Raw genomic sequence first — 21,834 nt, forward strand, 5'->3', positions numbered from 1 at the left:
CCTTTGAGGCAGGATGAATCAAGGCCCCTTCCGCACAGCACCGGGAGAGCAGGTTGCAGGCGGGATAAAGTAACCCACTCTCTTGCTGTCCTGTTCGCATGCCTCTGTGCAGGCAGCGAACAGAGCCCATGGAAGCAATGCAGGCTGCCATCGTGCCTTTGCATGGAGGTGCGTCTTTTAAAAAAAGCTCACCTCCCATGCTGTGTAGCTGTGCAGGGAAAACCTTCCAGGGGCAGCCGTTCGCTCGCGAGCAGCTGCAGTCCACATTACAACTAAAGAATTGCAAATAGTGCGATTAGAATTTACCTATTTATGTACTATTTATGCGATTAGAATTTACCTGTTTATGAAAAAATGGGTATGGAGGAAACACATGTTAGGAGTGGATTCGCCTTAGGAGCAGGATCCATGCAAAGTTCCCCTCCCCCAACGGGTTTTATCCGTGCAGAAAGGGCCCAAGAGATAGTGGCATCCTCAAAAACATCTCATCAGCTCCTTGGTACATGAGGGATTTAAACCCATCTCCAAGTCTTGCACTGCAATAACTTTGGCACATTAATGAGTAGATGCTTTCACATTAGTCTTGAGCTCCAGGTCAAGTAGCTTGGAATTAAGTGTTGGGGCTGTAGTGCTCTGTGTGTGCCATCCTTTGCTTGCAGGAAAATAGCAAATAGTTGGAAATTTTCTCTTACAATGTATGAAAAATGGTGCAGAATCATAGTTAGCTGACATTTTAGTGTTCTGTAACTTAAAGCATAAATGGCACCCTACCTCCTGACTTGTGCTTGTGTGATGGTTTGTTTCTGAAACTAGACACACGAGAGCCTTCAAATTTCTAATAGGCGGTCATTGGACTTTAAAGTAGCCCATCTTGCACCATCTAGTGGAGGAAGTCAAAAGTTTCTTTTTCCAACTGAGAAATCAGTTCTGGTCAAACTAGTTTCTCCTATGTAGTTTTCAGATGAGAAAAAATCAACACTTTGTGTTGAGTACATTAATAGGTAAATTGGTCCATAGAGATGTACAATTTCTGTCTGTTGAATAGATCTGAACACATATCTGCATGGCACTCAGATGGGGTTGGAAAGTGAGTTGATTCGGAATCCAAGTATAGGTGAAGAAATGGGGAAATCAAGAACTAAGGATGAGTCTGGACAGGATATTATAAGTAAAGAGCAAGAGTCCATGGGATGTTCGGAGAGGAGGCCCAGAGGGGGAAAAACACTAAAGAAAGTTCAGATGAAGCTTAGTGAAAGTGAAAAATATCAGACTGGAAATGTGAGAAGAAGAAGTATAAGTTACCATAGTCAGTGTCTTGGCTTGAGGAAACATGAGCAATTTAAGGAGCAGTGCAACTTGTCTTGCAAAGACAGCAAGAGATATGGATGTCAATGAATATTAGCCAATTTGGAAATGGAGTGGCTTATCCCTTGTTTCAAGATAGTTCCCAGGAAAGAGAAGGTGCCAGAAGGTCGGGTACTCGGAATTCATACCCTGGTCCCTGTCGGTTAGATGGCAGATTAGAGTGTACAAAAGTGATCTATCAGTTTCTGACAGAGGGCCAAACTATGTATAATGGAAGCAATCTGTGATCCAATCTCTTCTGCTTTTTAACAATTGAATATTAGGAAATCTGATCGTAGTGGACAGTTTTTTCCTTTGCACTGAAAAAATGGGGCAGCAGAAAATGCTAAATTATTTCCTTCCCCAATGCCTTGGCGCTGATCCATCTTTTCTCCCTTCTTATTTATTACTGTATTTATTATACCCTGCCTGTAATGGAATTCAAGGCAGTGTCCCTAGGTTTCCTGGTTGATCTTCCATCAGGGTACCATCTGGACCTGTGCCTGCTTAGCTTCAGCACAATTGCTGTATCATTTACCATCAGACCAGTGTCATCAATTTTTGAAAAGTTCAGGGGATCCAGTCATGGAACTCTTGTTTCATTTCTAGTTTGAACTTGGGCTCAGGGAATTGAGATAACATGAACATAGAATCCTAAGAATATATGATCCTGTTATTGAAGCAACATCAGAACTATTTTTTGTACCTCTATTTCTTAGTGTGACTGAGTGACACTTCACTTGCACTAATAAACTGGCATTTCAAGCCTGAGCTAGAATCCAGTGGAAACCAGCTCCTTTGGCCACAGAAGTACTTCACAATTTCATAGCCCACGAATAGTGAATATCCTCTGGGGATCTGAATCATACTCAGTGGGTTCAGTTAGTTGTGAAGTCCACAGAAGTTGTTGAACTCAGTTTGCACCTAATGCACAATTTTATTTGCAGTTGTTTTTATATTTTGTAGTTCTTAAATGTGGATTCTGGAAAGTAAAAGGATGGCTTTTGCAGAGTGCATGAATAACACATAGTCTTCCTTTTAACTCTGTTTTATAATACATTTTACTCTGTGGAGAAAGAAAAGACCCTTGAACCAAAATTTTCAGTTATAACAACTTACAATGAGAGCCAGCATGGTGTAGTGGTTAAGAGTGATGGATGCTAATCTAGAGAACCAGGTTTGATTCCCGACTCCTCCACATGAGCAGCAGACTCTAGCCTTGTGAACAAGGTTTGTTTCCCCAGTCCTGCATATGAAGCCTGCTGGGTGTCCTTGGGCTAGCAACAGCTCTCAGAACTCTCTCAATCCCACCTAGTTCACAAGATGTCTGTTGTGGAGAGAGGAAGGGAAGGCACTTGTGAGCTCCTTTGAGATTTTTTACGGTTGAGAAAAGTGGGATATAAATCCAAACCATTCTTTTTTCTGGCAGTTAGCAAGACAATTTCTTTATGTACATCAAAAGCACAATAGCATAATAATATTTTACATTAATGTTCTTATTTGGTTCATGCTTTAGAAAGTTCAGTGTGTAATCATGTTTTGGATTGTTGTAATATGCATTTAGATAAGAGAATCCACTCTTACTTGATTACCCCATAAGTTCTTTTGCTGAGATACTGTGTTAATATTCTAATTTTAGAAGAAATAATTGCAAAGTGAATGTATTTGATAATGCCCTAATTTTGAGGCATTTTACAGATCAGTAGGCAAAGCATAAATGGTTAGAATTAACTCAAGACTGTGTTTTCCCTTATGGAGCGATACAGTTGCCACTTTTTTTCTGAAATCTGGCCCAAATACTGTGTGTGTGTGAGAGAGACAGAAACAGATTGTTTCCCAGCTTTTTAACCTGTGGACTATATATTCTGAAGCTGTGCTGTCTTCTGGATTTCTTCAGATTAATCGAGCCCCAAGCTTTGGTACAGACCAAAAAATTGACTATGATGTGAAAAAAGGTGTTCTGCTGAATGCATTAAAGCTGCTCAATATAAGGTAAATTTAGACAATTTATTTTTGTTTCTTTAGTTATGAGAGGAAAAGTATGTTTTAATATTTAAAAGTAATAGAAATGCTTTGTGGAAAACAACGTTTACATTAAACTCTTTTAATTGTTTAACAGCTTTGCAGTGTAAAGATATGAGTTGAATCTAATGTCATTACCCTGTCAGAGAATACATTAGAGAGCAGAATAAGTCCTCATTTGGTTAAATCTTTGGAACTCTAGAAGGCCCAAGGTCAGCCTTGCTATAGAACAGTCTCTTCAAGTGGCAGATTCCAGTCCTGTCAGTCTTGCTGCTAATCTCTGATTGTTAGGGTAAAATTACCCAGTGCAGTTTCATTTTGTGGTTGTTTTACAAGGCTTTTTTTCCTTTTTCCCTATTAGGGAAACCTCCATATATCCCATATATAGTAGCACCCTTTAGGACAGTTTTAGGAAGATGGAATGGTAGGAAGGCTGCAAAACCCCATCTCTATGCTTGCTGTGGGGACCACACATGTGTCAGTTGAAGGAAACTCACAACTCACATCTGACTTCAGAAAGGGTGGAGACCCAGACCCAACCTGGTTTTTCTGTGGTGTGTGAATTCTTAATGTAATAATTAGGTACGCTCTAACTCTTTCTGCTTGCTCTTGATCATTTTGTTGGGTAATAGCCAGAAACTTTTTTACTTGGCATCCCTAGGGCTAGTAGAAAGAGACCTGTGCCACACTAAAAGGGAAGGGGAAGAGCAGGATGAACCAAACATAGCCTTTACGGCAACACTTAACCTGGATAGCTTTAAAAAGGGCTTGGACAGATTTATGGAGGAGAAGTCAATCTATGGCTACCAATCTTGATCCTCCTTGATTTGAGATTGCAAATGCCTTAGCAGACCAGGTGCTCAGGAGCAGCAGCAGCAGAAGGCCATTGCTTTCACATCCTGCATGTGAGCTCCCAAAGGCACCTGGTGGGCCACTGCGAGTAGCAGAATGCTGGACTAGATGGACTCTGGTCTGATCCAGCAGGCTAGTTCTTATGTTCTTATGTACTTGAAGAAGATATATATTATTTGGTTACAGGGCCCGTAAGTGATTGCCACTTCTTCTGTTTAGTATCTCTAGAAATGTTATCATGGGATTATTTAACAGAACATTGACATGATATAAGTGAATATGTGAAGTATGGATGCATTACTGCCTTCTGTACTTTAATTTATGTCTGCTTACCTATAATATTCACTTTAGGACAAGTGACAAAAGAAAAAATTTAGCTCAGCAAAAAGCAGAAGCTCAGAAAAGACTTTACGGGCAAGGCTCTATGAAAAGGCTATCACCAGTGTCATCAGATTGGGAGAAGCAGCGCCGCTCATTGGAAAGGAAGAAAGAGGAACTGGTATTTAAAACAAACAAAAAACTAGGCAAAGCTCAATTTCTGCCATTGCACAAGAAATGTGTTCTATTGCTTCTTAAATGTTTTTTTTATTTTTAGAAAGAGAGACTTGCACAAGTGCGCAGGCAGATATCCAAAGAACAGCATGAAAATAGACATATGGGAAATTACAGGTAACTATGATTCTGCCTTTTCTGTCCAAAATAAGCCACTGATGCCCCTTCACCATAGCAATAATGACACTGACTGTACTTTAATCCTGTTTATGCAAAGATTGGTGATGGATGATTTTTTTCGATCAGTATAACAGAAATGGTACCAGCTAATTTAGGAATCAGTTTGCACACATTTTAGCTTGAATGGTACAAGGCAGCTTTGTCAGACCTGGTTTCTGACATTGTTTCAGGGAACCTTGGGTTTGCTTGATGGTTTGTTGGTAATTCCTCAGTCAGATGATAAGTAATGGCAGACAGCCTTTCTTAAAAGATAACTTGCCTGTCACTGTTGATCATCCCCTATGATACACAGCTACAATGGAGTGCTGAGTGTGTCTGAGGTACCTTACCAGTTCCAACAAGGTATTGAAATTCCCAGCTAGCAAAACCAGTACTCCGAGTGAGTCAGCTATGTACCTTCCGTCATGTTCAGAAACCTCTGCAGTACAAAGTGTTTTGTGATAGATTCATAGGAGTTCCTTAGAAGATGAGTATTAATAGTTATTTATGTTCTGATATATAATCATCATTATACATATTATGTGTATACATATAGTATATGTATATGTATATATGTATATACATACACACATACACAATATCATTATACATTGTACGCAGACTGTACTGTTCCAATCATTTGGACTGGAGGCTTCAAAATACAATGAGATACAAATATTAGTGATCTATCACAGGTTGTTTCACCTCAGTTGAATGGGTATAAAGAAGCTTCTGGACTGACAGCGGTTTTATGAAGAAGGCAGTGGGGCAGCTAGGGGATGTATGTTCTCCATTTCTTATAACCAATTTTTATACTTCTACATTATGAATATAGTATTTTGTTAATGTTTCATGCCTCACGTACTCCTGAAGTTGACATTTCAGTGAGGTTTCAAAGATTAAATCCTTTTTAGGAGGAGTAGCAGAGTCCCAATTTTGTTTTTATAGTTGGCACTCCCTCACACTTGCCCCAGTTAAAAAGCACACATTCATACACACAAACATATATTTCTTTTAACTAGAACGAGTGTTTGCAGTATATGTTACATATGTGATGAAGATTAAAAATTTCTTCTTCCTAAAAGATTTGTTGATGGTATTTTTCAGCTACATTTGTAACTTGGCAAGTTAATACAGAGTTGCATTTGATCATGAGCATAGACTACTGGGAAAATCTCATTTGATCATCCTATTAAAATGAAGAGAAACAGTAATAGTGGTCAGCTTTGCTCTTGTGTGACTCCAATTTGTTTCAATGTTGTAATGTGCTCAGGTGATGCCCTTTGGATTGTAACCCATGCTTATATTTCATGACTTTCATCTCCCTTTTTGTAGACGAATTTATCCTCCTGATGACAAGATGCTACTTGAAAAATATGAAGGTTTGTTAGCTACTGCCTTTCAGACATTCCTTGCTGGAAGAGCAGCCTCACTTCAGCGGGAAATGAACAACCCTCTGAAAAAGATGAAGGTACAAGCGGAATCAACTATTGATATCAAGTTAGATGCTCTATGACATCATGGAGTCATTTAATAAACATCCTTTACTAAAATAACTGAAGAAATTTGCATTGTTAAAAAGGCTAGAGTGTGAGTGAAGATGCATTCAAGTTTGCTTGTGTTCAGTCTGCCTTGCTCCAGTGTGACCCTTATGTACCTAAACTGGGAATTCTGTTGACAGGGACTATCTTGTTCTGATCTGGATAACCCAGGCTAGCTTGATTTTGTCAGAACCTAAGCAGGGTGAGTCCTGGATGTGAGACCACCAAGGAAGACTGGGATTGCTCCACAGTAGCAGGCAGTGGAAAACTATCTCTGAACCTTTCTTTTCTGGAAAAATCTGTGGGGTCACTATAAGTTGGCTGTGACGATGCTCTTCTTACATCTCATCTGGTTGCATCCCTATCAAATTTGCAAATGAGTCTTGTGTCTCTGTGTAATACAGATTCAATAAATTCTGGTAGGCTGAGCTACAGGGTTAATGTTAGGATAAAACTAGTATTTTTGTAAATGGCCTTTGGCATAAATACTTATTAAACATTTTTCTTTTCTATCTCATTTGCATGGAAGTCTGGTGTAGTAATGGTCCTTTAATTAGTATAACATTGCCAGCAAAGTTTAGGATTACAGGTAGTTGGTAGGGAATGAAAGGCACAACAGAGAAAGCATTTACTTCTAGTAAGGTTTAGGTTTACTTTAATTAGACTCTTCAAGATTGGCAGAGACACTTAGTCCCTGCTGAGAAGCAAAATGTGTTTGTTACTATAGTTTCCCTCTGCATTCTGCCTTCATGCAGATCCTTCTGACTTATCTTTTCAGGAAGAAGACATCTTGGATCTTCTGGAGCAGTGTGAACTGGATGATGAAAAGCTAATGGGAAAATCTGCTAGACCTCGTGGACCAAAGGTATGTCATAGACTGATTTAGTACTTCTTTGCTCTTAAAAATGTTACAGCTGAGTACAAGTACAATTTAGGTATACAACAGGACTGCTGTGAAGAGCTGAAGATGATATGGTGTGGTTTTGATTGGACTGGGAGGAGAATACATTGCCCTGGGAAGACAATGGTACAGTGTTATTTCACCTGTCCTTCCCTAAACTTAAAGATACTGCACTTTGAATTTTTGGGAAGTCCTGAACTGGCCAGTTATGACCTCTAGGTGGCATGTTGTGCTCAACATAGTTAAACTATGCTCACTATATTGTGCTTCTAGGTACTGGTTTTCCACAGAAAATAAAGTGCATAAGTGCACATTTGTGTGTGTGTGTGTGTGTGTGTGTGTGTGTGTGTATACACATACACACCCTGCCCAAGTGCTGATGTCTTAAAGACAAAAATATGAAAATACTTTTGGGGTTAGAAAGCAAATAATTGGGTCAAGCAGTTAAGAACATATTTATCATTCATGGTGTATATGTAAAAACACGGGACAAGCTGGGAAATAACGTTGTCAAAGTTTCGAAAGGGTAGGTTTGCCTTTTTTTTTGTTTACTGAATACTTTAATCTTCTTCCCCAATTCTGAGGATGTGATTGTAGATCAAAGTTCAAATGTTCAAATGACTGGACAATTAGGAGTCCAGCACAGGGACATGGCTGATGCTCTTGCATTAATGCAAAAATTGCTCTCAAACTGCAAAGGTATTACCGTAAGTGGCTCAGGTAGATGCACTCCTATTAGCTCTTTAAAGAGCAAGACGAAGTGCCTATCTTATTTCCTACTAGGTCTAATAGTGTGAAGCGGAAGAGAGTAGTATAGACTAGTGAACTTGCTGGCATGGGATTAGTCTTCCTTTCCTTTTTAGGCCCCACTCAAATTGGAGCCACAGGGGCTGAAATGTAAGGGCATCGTTGATCTTTTGCTTGCTAGGAATGACTCTGTGTGATGAAGAAATCCTGAGTCATTCTGGGCTCTTTGTGAAAGTCATAATTTATTCAGACATCAATCAACTCTTTATGCTTCCCAAGCACTTGCCAAGTACCACTTGGAGCATATGTTTCACCAGCAATTCATGAAGTTTTTCTGCCCTTTCCATTGTTGCATTATATCCTTAGTATTCGTAGACAAACTGGCCATTACATGCTGAGCAGCTTACTTAGAATCATTGGAGTGCAAGTGCCATATTAAAACCTAACTTAATTGCTGGCAAAACATTTAGTAGTCTTTGTTAGGGGAGGGCAGGGGTGGCTATAGTCTTTCAAAACATGATATGTTTCATGAGAATTGCTCGCACTGATGTTCTGTTTTGTGTCTGCTTTATGGAGAGAGGAGGGACAATTATCTGACCTTGTCTATTGTTCCTGTGGCTGTTTTTTGTCTCAGTCTCTTGCTTTTCCTTCTCTTGTATTGTGAAAGATAAATGAGTCCTTACTCTATATAATGTCCCCATATGGGATTAGAATGAAACAGAGCAGGCCAAGTCCTGTTTTTGTTGTGTAGGGCTTAATAATCCTTATGTGTGTATGTTTTAGATCATTCTAAACCTGTATTATAACATTTTATGTTATTTTAGAATAAATGTTTAATGAACAGAATATTGATGAAACCATTAAAAGATGTATGGTGATTTTTTTTTAATAGTATATAATCTGGTATAGTGGTTATAATGTTGAACTAGAATCTGGACTAGGACCAAGAATCTCTCTCACAATTGTGGAAGTCTGCCAGGTGACCCTGGGACGTCTACAATCTCTCAGCATAATCTACCCTCACAACACTGGTGGAATTCAAATAATTTAACAACCGGTTCCGGTGGTGGGATTCAATTAATTTAACAACTGGTTGTATACAAGCACCATTTCAACAGCCAGTTCTGCCGAAGTGGTGCGAACCTGCTGAATCCCACCACCGCCTCACAAGGTGGTTGTTGTGAACATTAAATAGAGGAGGGGGGGAGTATATGAGTCCCCAGTCAGGGAGGAAAGTGGGATATTAATATAAAACAAGTATACGCATGTTAAACAATGAGTTTATTTCAAGATAGTTGAGAAGGACATTCACTATGTCTTCCCCACCATGGGTATATCCATCCATATTTTAGAGGTGGGAGAGAGAAAAGGAATGAGTAAGTTGATTTTCATATACTTTCATCCAAGCTCATGTGACCACATCTTTTGGTTCCTACCAATTCTTCATAGTTACTATTCAATGAGTACAATCTAATTCTCCAGAATTTAAGATGGTTAATACGAGCAGCATCTTCAGTATTGGCCATATTCATATAAACCCATTGTGCTGGATCAAACACTTCTGTTACACAGGTTAGTGGAGGGTTCTGTCAGCACAAGGAACCATGCCCTCCCAAAGCTTTCACCAGCAGAACCCACCTTATGTTGGAGACAGGCTCCACCACTGGCAGGACAGAAATTCTGGATCCAACCCAATAACATTAATATAGAGGGTAGCCAGATACACCTAAAACCCTCTTGCGCTAGCAAATCAGTTTATCACACAGACATCAGCAGAATATTCTGTGCTAGAATAATCAAAATGAAATTGATTACAATAAAAGGGGGAGCAGAAGATTCTTAATACTTTTTTCTTTTTGCCCTAGCCCCTCTATTCAATGCCGGAGAGTGCACAGTTCTTAAAGAAGAATGACAGCAGTGGCAGTAGCTGTGAAAGCAGTAGTGATGTTTCTGAATGGGAAGAGGAAGGTGAAAAAGATCAGAATGAGAAGAGAGAGAAAAAAGTAACATATGATCTCGATGACAGGAAATTAATAGAACGATCCAGTAAGTTAAGTAAAAACCATGTTAATGAAATTCAAATGAAAATATTTTACAGCTGTGCCTCTGACTGCTGAATTCTAAAAAGCTGCTCTCAACTATTGATTGTTTTCTATTCAGAAGTGGAACTGAGGTATACAAAAAGATGTTCTGATTTGCCCTTCAGTTTTTGGGATACTCTTCCAGTTCTCCTCTTCTGTAACTGAAATGTACTCCAAATCATGTAATAAATCTCAAAATAGCCATAGGATATTCTTTACACATAATCCATGGTAATATGGTAACTGAATGGGTGGGGTACCCAAAGAGTTCAACATATACACTTTTTCCTCTTGTGGAAAGGTACCATTTATGGTTTCTTCCTCTCACTTTTTCTCTGTCCCACATCACCTGGATGTGGAAGAGTTTAACATATATTCTCATTTTGTAGGGAGATTATATTTTGGAAACAAGTTTCAACATAGAATCTTCCCCATACATTCTTAGATGGTACCATCCCTCATTTCTTAAACATTTGAATCAGGGAGCCCACTGAGGAATGTGTTTCTGCTGTTTACTTAGAACTAGTAAAATGCCCATTGTTAAGATGGAAAATTGCCAGTGGGAAGTCATCCTGTTCATTACAGCATTCTTGCTAATTGAAGGGTACACCACATTTGTCTGTGAATACAGATATCCAGCCTTCTCAGTCTCTACAGGCTAAGGCATCCCATGTAAAGAAGATGAATAATCTGGTTCTATCAGAATAATCTGGTTGTCCCCCAGTGTTGCACTTTATTATTTCCTGTAAGAGTGAGCTGCAGCTATTCTGAACAACTTAGTTTGAAACCAAGTTCTAGAAAATATTTGGCTTGGGATAAATCATCTTGTGCTTTCTGTAGTCCTCAGTTTCTTAGAATTTTTTTTCTGTTCCTCGAGAACTTTGCTGATTTTTAAGACACGGTCTTAGAAGCTTTGTAAATTAGAATTAGATGCAGTCTGAGACAGGTAAGCTGGGATGGATATCAGAGAATGATGCTTGAGCTGCCTGGTTCTTCATCATCGGGGTTGCCGTCTTGAGTGTTGCTGAAGGTATTTGAGCTGGCAAAGCAGTGTTTGGAAGACTTGGAAGATCTGAATAGAATAATTATATAAGTAGTAGCAGGAGCTCGATTCTGTCCCAAACTGCTGAAGTAATAATGTCTACTCGCTGAGGAATACCTCTGGTGAAACTATATTGTATTTCAGCATTGTATTTGAGCTGAAGGACAGGAACTTAAATTTAGAATGATCATTCCATTTGATAAAATACAGTCCCAACATATTAGCATCCCCATGACTGAACTCTCTTTCTCTGTTGATTTTACTGTAGTGATTTGTGATTTAGTGGTTTGAATTGGATGACTTTTCACACTGGCCAGATTTATGTTGGCCTAGTGCACAGCTGAAGGACTAGGTGCCAACTCACCCTTGCTAGAACAGGAGGTAACTGCTTGCAGTATAAGAAAAAGAAACACTCAGACAGTAGATTTAGTTCCAACAGGAATACTTTATCTCTTGTTTCTCAAAGGAACAAAAATAACAATAACTATCCACTCTCTACTCTGACAACAATCTGAGCCCGAACCTGAAGGTGAAGGAGAGGTACTGAATTGGGTATGCAGTCTTCTTATATAGTTTTGTCCAGCAAATCATTAGCTAGATGATCTAATCATCCTGGCCTGTGACCTTTTCACTTCTGCTGACTGTTACATGCCAATCACTGCAGACCCAGACAGAGAGGCTCCGACCTTTACAATTCTGCTGACTGTTACATGCCAATCCCTGCAGACCCAGACAGAGAGGCTCCGACCTTTACAATCCTGCTGACTGTTCCATTCCAGTCATTCTAGACCAGCATATGACCACCTTGCAATTTTCAATATCCTGACACCCCTTCTCATATCTGGTTGGAATGGGTTGCCCTCATTACATAATATTTACAAAACAAAATAATCTACAAACAAAAGTCATTCACATTCCTTACACTCATTTTACATAGGCTTGAGTACATAGTCCAGTACACAGAGTTGCCTTATTCCTCGAAACTGCATCTTTGTACAGAGTCCTTGCCAAATTGTACGATCTACTGTAAACCCAAAACCAGAACACCAGAAGTTCATTTATGTTTTTCTGTATTGGTAATGGCTTTTGTTAAAATCGGCATTTATGTTTGCAGGATGATTCCCACAGTACTGCAACTTTAATCATATTTGACTGTAAAGTCAGTTGTTTTACATTTTTGGAATTTCACAGCTACATGTTTAGTACCTGACTTTTTAAGTTGTTTTAAGTTTCTCTTCGCCATGGTGGCTATATACGATGTCTGTGAGTCTTCAAAAGCTGTTATAGGTTGTTCACATTTCTCCCACCCAGGTCTTTTAGCAACTGCATGACCCATTACCTGTAGCTCATTGCATGCCCCTCATTAAGAGCCGCGATACTCTGCCTCAGCAGTTGAGAGTGGCAACCGTTGTTTGTGAGCTTCGAGATCTCCAACAAATCGGATGGCTGCCATATTGGCATATAGCTAATAATCCACTCACTGACATCCTACATCCTGAGTCCTCGTTGCAAATGAGCTCGTCCTTTGACACACCACTTAAGTCCTTATTGTTTTGGTTAGAAGAAGTATGTAAACCATAGTTAGCAGTTCCCTTCAAGTAGCGAATCCACTACTCTTTTTTAGCCCCTGCCAGTCTTTCTCCTTGTAGTAGGGTTTGCAACTGTTCTGTACTTAATAACAAACCTACAGCAAAAAGCTTTCATGTCTGAATCTCTTGTCTGAAAGGGTTAGCAATGTGCAGCAGGCTGCCAAATTAAAGAGAACGATCCATAGGTCTTGCCTTTCAAATGCTTTGCTGTTATCTTGCTTACAAAAATCAGCCTACTCATTTTGGGAGTTTTGTGCCACTTTTGGCATCTTGCAGACCAGCTTTTTATGGTATGACACTCCTCTATCTTTTGTTTTTTGTTGTCAGAAACACATCCCCTTCTTCAGATTTACCACTGGACCTTTGAATACCCAGGTATTGCTTTAGATACCCCAGGTCTTTCAGCTTAAAGTGTTTACTTAACTCAGTGTAAAGTTGTTTGAGTTGGTTGTCTGTCTGTTTTGCAACCACACAGAGATCATCAACATAAATCCATCAAAATGATACATCATCATCACCAGTACCTCTGGTATATATACAGGCATCGGACCAATACTCCTTGGTCAAATTTCATTTCACATAATGCTTTGTGTATGCACCTGTTCCAACATCTGGCTGACTGTTTCAGCCCGGTACAAAGCTTTGTATTGAAATTTTATAAACTTTATCAACTTGTTCATGCTCATAACCTGGTGCTTGTAGCTTCATGTATATGGGTCTCTTGCAAATCTAGCATTTTTACAATAAGCTGTTTCTTAAAATCAAAGTGCTCTCATTTTAAAGTCTCTTTGCTCAGCCAGAGCAATCACTAATCTCATCGATTCTGCCTCTTTGCAGTGAGTTATAGAGTCTGACTCATAACCGTCAAACCTTTGTTTGAGAGAAGCCTTAGTCGCGACTAATCTTGCTTTATATTTACATAAGAATCCCATCGGGCATAGGTTTACGCCTGTATACCCATCTTGCACCTATGATCGGCTTATCAGTAGGTTTATCCAGTCAATGTTAAACACTTTTAAGTTCACCAAGGATTCAAACTCATTGTCCATAGCCTGATTCCATTTTTCCTGTTCCTCAGGTGGACATTTCAACATATCATAAGTGGAAACCTTGTGGTTCCTGTCCCCTAATTGGCACACTCTCACTTCTGTGTACCATAAACCTTTTGGTGGTATGCCTTTATTTTGCTCTTTCTGATCTGGAAGTGCGGTATAGCTATTTCTCCAGTTTGCTCCAAGCCCCTCCTCTCCCTGGCTTCCTTCCTGATCACTATCACTGTTCTGTTGTTGCTTAAGACTTTCGGAGCAGATGTGTGACCTTTTGAACAGGGGAGTGGTGGGTTGTCAATGCCTGTCACTAGGTGCTTGTGTCATGTGGCGAGCCTTTACTGAGTGGTAAAGAACACTTCCAGAGTTTTGATGCACATGTTCCCAACCTTGTACAAGCTTTTCAAAGTTGGCATCTGCATACAGATAGCAATTTCTTCCATGACCAATGAAAATTATATATAGCCTTTGGTATTCTGCGCATTATTGGTCTACAAAGCGCAGTCTCTGCCATTTCTTTGTCCTTTTTTTTTCCGTTGCTGTCTGGGGAATAAGGACGTTAGCAAAACCTCCCAAATGATTCTAAGGTGTTTCAGGGAAGGCCTTTTGCCAAACATTCTGAAAAATGGTGTTTCATTGATGTCTCTTGAACTCCACAACCTGTTTATTTCACATGTGTGGCGGCTAAGACAGCCTCCTCCCCAGAGAATGGGAGAATGGAAACCTTGGCATCATTTATCATGCAATCCCCGCGACATTGTTTGAAGAATGCCTAGTCTCCTCTCCAGGCCACGCCATTTTCGTAGCCGGGCTGGAACGGATTTGTTCCTCCTGTGGCTAATACAACTTTCTGTGTCAGCCATGTTTTGGAATTTGTTCCCCATGAACTCACACGCCTTCTGCTTCAGATTGCAGTGCAAGCACACCTTGTGAGGGAACCTCCGCTTCAATCATTGAGACCCATTCATGGGTAAACCTTGTAAAGGCTTCATCCTTAGATTTCAACAGCAAACAGTAAGAATATCTCGCTATAATCATCAATCAGCGTAGAAATATATATCATTAACTCCCCCTACAGCTTGATTTGGAAAAGGTTAGCGTTAAGTCTGCATGGACTAGTTCTCAAAATGGTCTCTTCCATTTGTCTGTAGCTCTTTTGGGGATTGGATAGGATTTCACCTTAACCCCACTACCAGCTAGACTGAACAACAGTCTTCGCATAGGAATGCTTTGGCAAGGTGCTTTACACTCAAATCACATACTTTTGCCAACTGCTATTTGATGGTGGCAAAACTTGCATGTCCTAGGACTCTGTGAAGATAGTGCACACAATCATCATCATGCATACAGGCTTATTAGCTAGACTCTGAAACATTCATTACATTTTCATTTTGCCCTTTAGTCAGTCATAACATACATTTTGTCGAGAGTGTACCTTTTGCACACTCTATGTCATTCTGCTCATACTGTACAACCCTATGTCTATCAAATATAGTTTTGTACCCCTTGTTCAGCTAAACTTGAGACGCGCAACAAAACAAAAAATCCAGTCCAGGAAACACACAACACATTTTGCAACTTTTTTACCTAGGCATGGTAATGTAGGCAGTTCCTTGCAAGCGTAACAGCAGCTTCTGGTGATCCATCGGCCAAGCTGACATAAGCTTCACATTTGCCTTGGACTCCTCAGTCAATAAGGTGATGAGCATTTCACTTATTACATGCTCTGAGCAGGCAGAGTCCAAGAGCCAGATGTGGGTTTGGTTTCTCTGGACATTCAGTTCTCAACAATGCCGTCAAGTAGTGCTCCTTCTTTCCTCTTCCCTCGTTGTCCTTTAGCTGGCCCCTTCTTCTCCCCCTTCTGTGGGCATTCTCCGTGGAGAAGAAGATGATTAGTAGCAGTTTCCACAACGGAAACAACAGCGAACTGCATATGACCTTGGAGCAGTTCAGGGAAAGCTGGAGTTTCCACTTTTGGGGTTCCTCTGGAAAGCAGCAGGCTTCTCTCTGGCTGTGGCTTCTGCAGCAAAACTCTCTTTGTTTCTGGAGCTCCAGAAGCCAGTGCAGTCACATAGTCTAGGAGAGTCAAATCATCTTCCTTTATGCTCTGCATACTATAGACAAAATTGTGCCAGCTGTCATGTATGGGAGATAGTACAATATAGTGGGCCCCGTATGCTGTTCAGTGAAAGTCATGCCTCTGTCTTCCAGCCTCTACCGGTGAATAGTGTACGCGTAGCTGTTGGACATGGTTCGGCCACATTTTTCACCTCCTTTCAGCCTTCAAATTGTATAAACGTCTTCGGTCAAGATTACTCTTGGAACCAGCAGTCTGGTCGTCTCGGTACAGGTCCTTCAACACACCTTCCAGCAGTCAGAAGCCTTCTCAGCAGCCCGTAGATAGATGAGCTGGGAGTTTTCCATCAGCCAACATTATGGACGCCTTGGCTCTGGCATCTTTTTCCCTCTGCTCTGCTGCTGTGCCTGGGTTACCGTCTGCGGGGTCCTCCGACTACAGCCCATATAAATCTTCACATTATGAGAAAAGCTCTGCATTTTCACACTCCATGCTGAGTAGTTCCCTGCAGTCAGCCGTTCAAAAGGCAAACTGCACATGGTGGATGTCATCGTGGTCACACTGCCCCTATCGACACTCTCTAGCTTCAGTGGATTTAGGATACTGGGCCCTGATAAATCCTAAATTGTTGGCCTAGTGCACACAGCTGAAGGACTTAGGTGCCAACTCAAACCCTTGCTAGAACAGGAGGTAACTTCATTGCAGTATAAGAAAAAGAAACACTCAGACAGTAGATTTAGTTCCAACAGGAATACTTATCTCTTGTTTCTCAAAGGAACAAAAATAACAATAACTATCCACTCTCTACTCTGACAACAATCTGAGCCCGAACCTGAAGGTGAAGGAGAGGTACTGAATTGGGTATGCAGTCTTCTTATATAGTTTTGTCCAGCAAATCATTAGCTAGATGATCTAATCATCCTGGCCTGTGACCTTTTCACTTCTGCTAACTGTTACATTCCAATCACTGCAGACCCAGACAGAGAGGCTCCGACCTTTACAATTCTGCTGACTGTTACATGCCAATCACTGCAGACCCAGACAGAGAGGCTCCGACCTTTACAATTCTGCTGACTGTTACATTCCAGTCATTCTAGACCAGCATATGACCACCTTGCAATTTTCAATATCCTGACAATTTATTCAGCAGTACTGGATACAGGAGTGCTGGTATCATGTGTTCATGGTGTTTTTTGTTCACTATCTACTTTATAAGAAACAAAACAATAACTTAGCTGTGGAATTTGTAGTTCTGCAACCATTATTAGTTCAGCAAATTAAATTTACCTATATGCTCTCATACAAATTCTAGGGATAATAATCCAAAAAACATGTAATTACAACTCTGAAATTGACAGGCTTGCTTAATACTTGTGCCAGCAGTGGCATCCATTCATTGCTGTGATTTAATGAAATAATGAAAAATAAAGCTTCAGAAAATGTTCTGCCTCATGTCTCTGAGTAAGGAAGTATTCAGAACATTGAAAGCCCAGCTCTTAATTACTAGAAACCTTGTTCAGCAACTCTTTCAGATTCTGAGCAAACTCCAGGTCTTCCCATTTAAGCTTATTGTGCATGTGTGCATATGGGATCAGGCAAGCCGATAGGATATTTAGCACAGAAATGTTGCTTTGATTTGTTAAGAGGCTGGTGTGGTTATTGCTACCATAAATTCCTCAATGATTTCTTTCAATTTTTGAACAACTAATTGCTACTGAGATATTGATGTGGGATTTAGGTTTTAGAAGGAAATTGAGGATTAATGTTCTGCTGCGTGAGCAAGACTTCTTCCCATAACTGTTTTATTTACTTACTTCATTTATACCTCATCTTTCTCTCCAATGGATGCAGTGCAGTTTGTATAATTCTCTTTATTTTATCTTCACAACAACCCTGAGAGGTAGGTTTAGCTGAGTGTGTGTGACTGGCATGGAATCGTATTGGGTAACCTCGGGTCTGAATGCCAATTCAAACTTGGGTCTCCTCAGTCCTAGTAGGGTTGCCATTTCTGGGTTTGCGAAAAGCTAGAGATTTTAGGGGTGGAACCTGAAGAGGGTGGGGTTTGCGGGGGAAAGAACATCATTGGGGTACAATGCCATAAAGCCGTGGTGGCGAACCTTTGGCACTCCAGATGTTATGGACTACAATTCCCATCAGCCCCTGCCAGCAGGGCCAATTGTAGCCCATAACTTCTGGAGTGCCAAAAGTTCGCCACCACTGCCATAAAGTCTGTTTTTCAGAGCAGTCATTTTCTCAGGTGAACCGATCTCAGTCACCTGGAGATAATGTAATCTCAGGAGATCTCTAGCCAACACCTGCAAGTTGGCAACCCTAGATTCTAGTGTGAAATTAACGACTACACCACAGTGGCCAAAGTAGTCAGAATACTCCTTGAATAGACCTACTTTATAAGCAAGACGGATCCAAGTGAACATGCATGGAAGTTTGGAGAAGTATCTTTTAAGAGAATTGCTTATATTTGAGGAAAAACAATAAGTTGGTAGTTCTGGTGGGTTTTCCGGGCTGTGTGGCCGTGATCTGGTGGATTTTGTTCCTAATGTTTCGCCTGCATCTGTGGCTGGCATCTTCAGAGGTGTATCACAGAGAAAAGTGATACACCTCTGAAGATGCCAGCCACAGATGCAGGTGAAATGTTAGGAACAAAATCCACCAGACCACAGCAACACAGCCCGGAAAACCCACCAGAACCAGTTGAATCCGGCTGTGAAAGCCTTCGACAATTAGTTAGTACTTGGGAATTTCTAGGAACAGTGTTGTGAAAGTATGGGAACTGATTGTTAACCACACTGTATTTGTTTGCAGGCAGAATGCACTGGAAACGGCCCTTAAAAAAAGTTCCTTCTTGCTTATCTACTACATCATCAGCTCCTATAAGGCGTTCTGTAAGCTGCCCTCGATCTATTTCAACATTGTCTATGCAAATTCAAGCTGCTGAAAACCGTCCATTCTCTGCCAAGCTGATGGGACAGACCTCTCGTCCTTCTTCTGTGAGTAGGTCACACTCTTTAAACAGAGGTTCATCTGCAGTCAAAATGTCACACACTGCCAACCTGGGTACTGTACATTCTTCTGTGGTAAGTTAGTGAATAATACAATGGTGTCAATTTTTACAACAATGTGTTCTGACTGTAAAACAGAACAAAGCTAAAAATAGATTTGAGATGAATACTTGGGCTCCACTGTGTTATCCCCTAATTATCCAAGCCTTACATTAACAGTTCTGCAACTACTGCATAAGGCAGTGCAGTTTAAAAAGATCAGTAACATTGAGATCTAATAGACTTGGAATTTTTTTGGGAATCCCGGATATTGGAAAATTCAGGATTCCTGAAAAAATTCAGGTCCATTAGACCTGAAATCAAATTTCCCCTATCTCTTCCCTTCCAACTCCCCCTCACTTACTTGTGTTCCAGTGGGGAGGCAAGGATGGTTGCTTCTTGAGTCCCATGTGGAAGCTGGAGGTCACAGCAGTGGAGTTCTTCACAGAGCTGCAATCTTAGCTTGGCAGAGCCAGACACACAGCCTGTGCCTGCTCCAGCCTCTGAGCTCCATATGGGATTCTGAGGCTGGGACAGTGGAGCCAAAAAGCAGGTAGGTGAGTGAACACGGGAAGAGGATTGTTTTTTTTTTAAATGTTGTTGAGTCTGAAGTGTTGAGTCTTGAGTATTATTAGGGGTAACAGTTTTATAAGTATGCTAAGCAGAGCCTTATACACCACAGTTTTAAAGAAGATGAAGTAAAAAAGGAAAATGAGCGTACATTTCCTTAGAAGTTCTGAGCAATAGATACTTTAGAAATGATTTGTTTTCTGTGGGGTATATGTAATATCTACTAAGGGAACTAAGATATCAAGACAGCCAATATCCAGGTTACTTCTTATCGTGTTCTGGAACCTAATGGAAAAATCTGTCCAGGATGGTTAAACCTGTGGATGGACTGAAAGTACAACTCCTGTGGATGGACTGAAAGTACAACTAGCAAAATCTTTGAACAAGAAGAGATTTTCAGAGAGGGAAATTCCCACAGCAAACCTTAACACTTAAGTTCTATTTGTATATTAGAGAAAGGAGTTAGCAAGTTCTACCAGGTGATAAGCGAAGGAAAGTTTCCAGTTCTTAAGACAGCAAACAAGTTTCTGAGAAAAGGAGAGGCTGGACTTATACAAGCATTGCATGTGGAGCAATTTGACCAACTTCTTAATGATCTAGGGCTTCTTAGAGTGAGATATTCTCGAGTATGTTTAAATTGATCTGGTAGCTGTCTTTTCTGGTTTCTTTAAACTGGCAGCTACTTGTGTTCCATTACTACTTCATAGACTGAAGCATAAGAAATATTGTGGTGGTATGGTTAGGTTAATTTACCTTATTTTGGCAGCAAGTGAGGCAAATGGCTTTGACTTTTTCCTATGTTCCTAAAATAATGTATGGGCATGGCTTCTTCTTATATAAATGTTGTCGGTGTCCAGGTGGGCCAACACTTGTACTCTCTTTGGAGTTCTGCCATTGTCCCTGTCCAGGCACTTCCTTCAGTCATATATTATTACAGAAGCGGCCTGAAAAGAAACCATAGGAAAATTATTACTGCATCATGACTGAAGTATATTGACTGGTTAACATTCCACCCATCTCGACATACACTTCAAATCATCATTTGACTTTGTTGGATGCAGTTCCTTGGCAGGGTTCATGAGCTAGGCATATGTGTGTATTGATTCATGTCTTGAGATTTTTATCCTACCAAAATGGCTGTCAAGCCATGAGTGGCTTTCAAGTCAGGATAAAAACAATAGGATCCAGCCTTATAAAACTGCAAATGACTAAAAGCAAAAATTAGATAAGAGCCCCTATATAATAACTGTTGTAGCAACAGTAAAATGATATTACACTCCAGTTTAAATGTTAAGTCATTCACCCCTGTCCTCAATCCTGCTGACTTTGAAAATACAGCACTCTTAGGATTTCTCGGTGAAGCTAGAACAAGATTTTAAAAGTATTTCTTATATATGTGAAGTCAGTCTGCCACTATTGAACTTTTTTTAGAAATGGAGTGTCCCACATAAAAAATGTTTGGCATGCAGTGTGACTTTTCTGTTGGGAATGCTTTGTCTTTTTCAAGAGAGCTCATGCTTCAGGCTATGTGTGTTCGTTAGAGTTGGAGTTCTATTTCTTTAAATAAGGTACATAGAATTATCTGCAGAGGAGAAGGACTAGAAACTAATGGCAATTGTATGGGCTATGTTTCAGGTGCGTAGCACTGCGTTATTGCTTATGTAACCACAAATAATGCATTGCATCTGCCCCCCCCCCCCCCACAAGGAAATCAATAATTACTTAGTATGCTGAAAAAGTAATTATTTGGGAAAAGATGAGGTGCTTGTGTTATTGAATTGTGAGATAATAGATTTAGTGAGTCGTTTTTGGATTGAGAATTAGTTCCACAAATCAGCAGAAATCAAGGCTGTAATTTTAAACATGCTGGCTCAGAAGTAAGTTTCAGTGAGATCAATTGGATTTACCTCGCAGCAGAAGGAGTTAGGGCAGTGGTGTAAATATAGATGGCATAATCAGTGCACCAGAGGCATTAAGTTAGAGATAGAACAGTATAAGAAACCAGATGCAGTTGTCTAGGTAATAAATTCACATAATTTCAAAACAAAATTAACATGTAGTGTCGTGAATATGTTAAGTCCAAGGTGATCTGTTGTTTCATAGCAGTTCCCTGTTTCAGCATGCTTCTGCATTAGTCATTTTAAAGTTCTTTCTTAGCCATTTTATGGATTATATTAAAAAAAAACCTTTAACTGCATCAGGATATTATTGATTTTATTATTAATGTGCTAATACGGTAGAAAGCTTTGATC

At 40.2% G+C, this 21,834-nt stretch overlaps 1 protein-coding gene across 4 annotated transcripts in view; it reads left to right on the forward strand.

Annotated features, from left to right (window-relative positions):
- Positions 1-21,834, forward strand: part of TTLL7 (tubulin tyrosine ligase like 7) — a 75,525-nt gene that overhangs the window by 33,192 nt on the left and 20,499 nt on the right. For 3 of the 4 annotated variants that reach the window (XM_048496591.1, XM_048496588.1, XM_048496590.1), the window contains exons 10-16: positions 3,242-3,336; positions 4,570-4,717; positions 4,814-4,887; positions 6,265-6,400; positions 7,249-7,335; positions 9,984-10,164; positions 18,777-19,048. In XM_048496591.1, the coding sequence (XP_048352548.1) occupies positions 3,242-3,336; positions 4,570-4,717; positions 4,814-4,887; positions 6,265-6,400; positions 7,249-7,335; positions 9,984-10,164; positions 18,777-19,048 (993 nt within the window). The remainder of the gene's footprint in view (positions 1-3,241; positions 3,337-4,569; positions 4,718-4,813; positions 4,888-6,264; positions 6,401-7,248; positions 7,336-9,983; positions 10,165-18,776; positions 19,049-21,834) is intronic. The other variant, XM_048496589.1, reaches the window with a different exon arrangement.

The sequence above is a fragment of the Sphaerodactylus townsendi genome, linkage group LG05, assembly GCF_021028975.2.
Source record: "Sphaerodactylus townsendi isolate TG3544 linkage group LG05, MPM_Stown_v2.3, whole genome shotgun sequence".
NCBI lineage: Eukaryota > Metazoa > Chordata > Lepidosauria > Squamata > Sphaerodactylidae > Sphaerodactylus > Sphaerodactylus townsendi.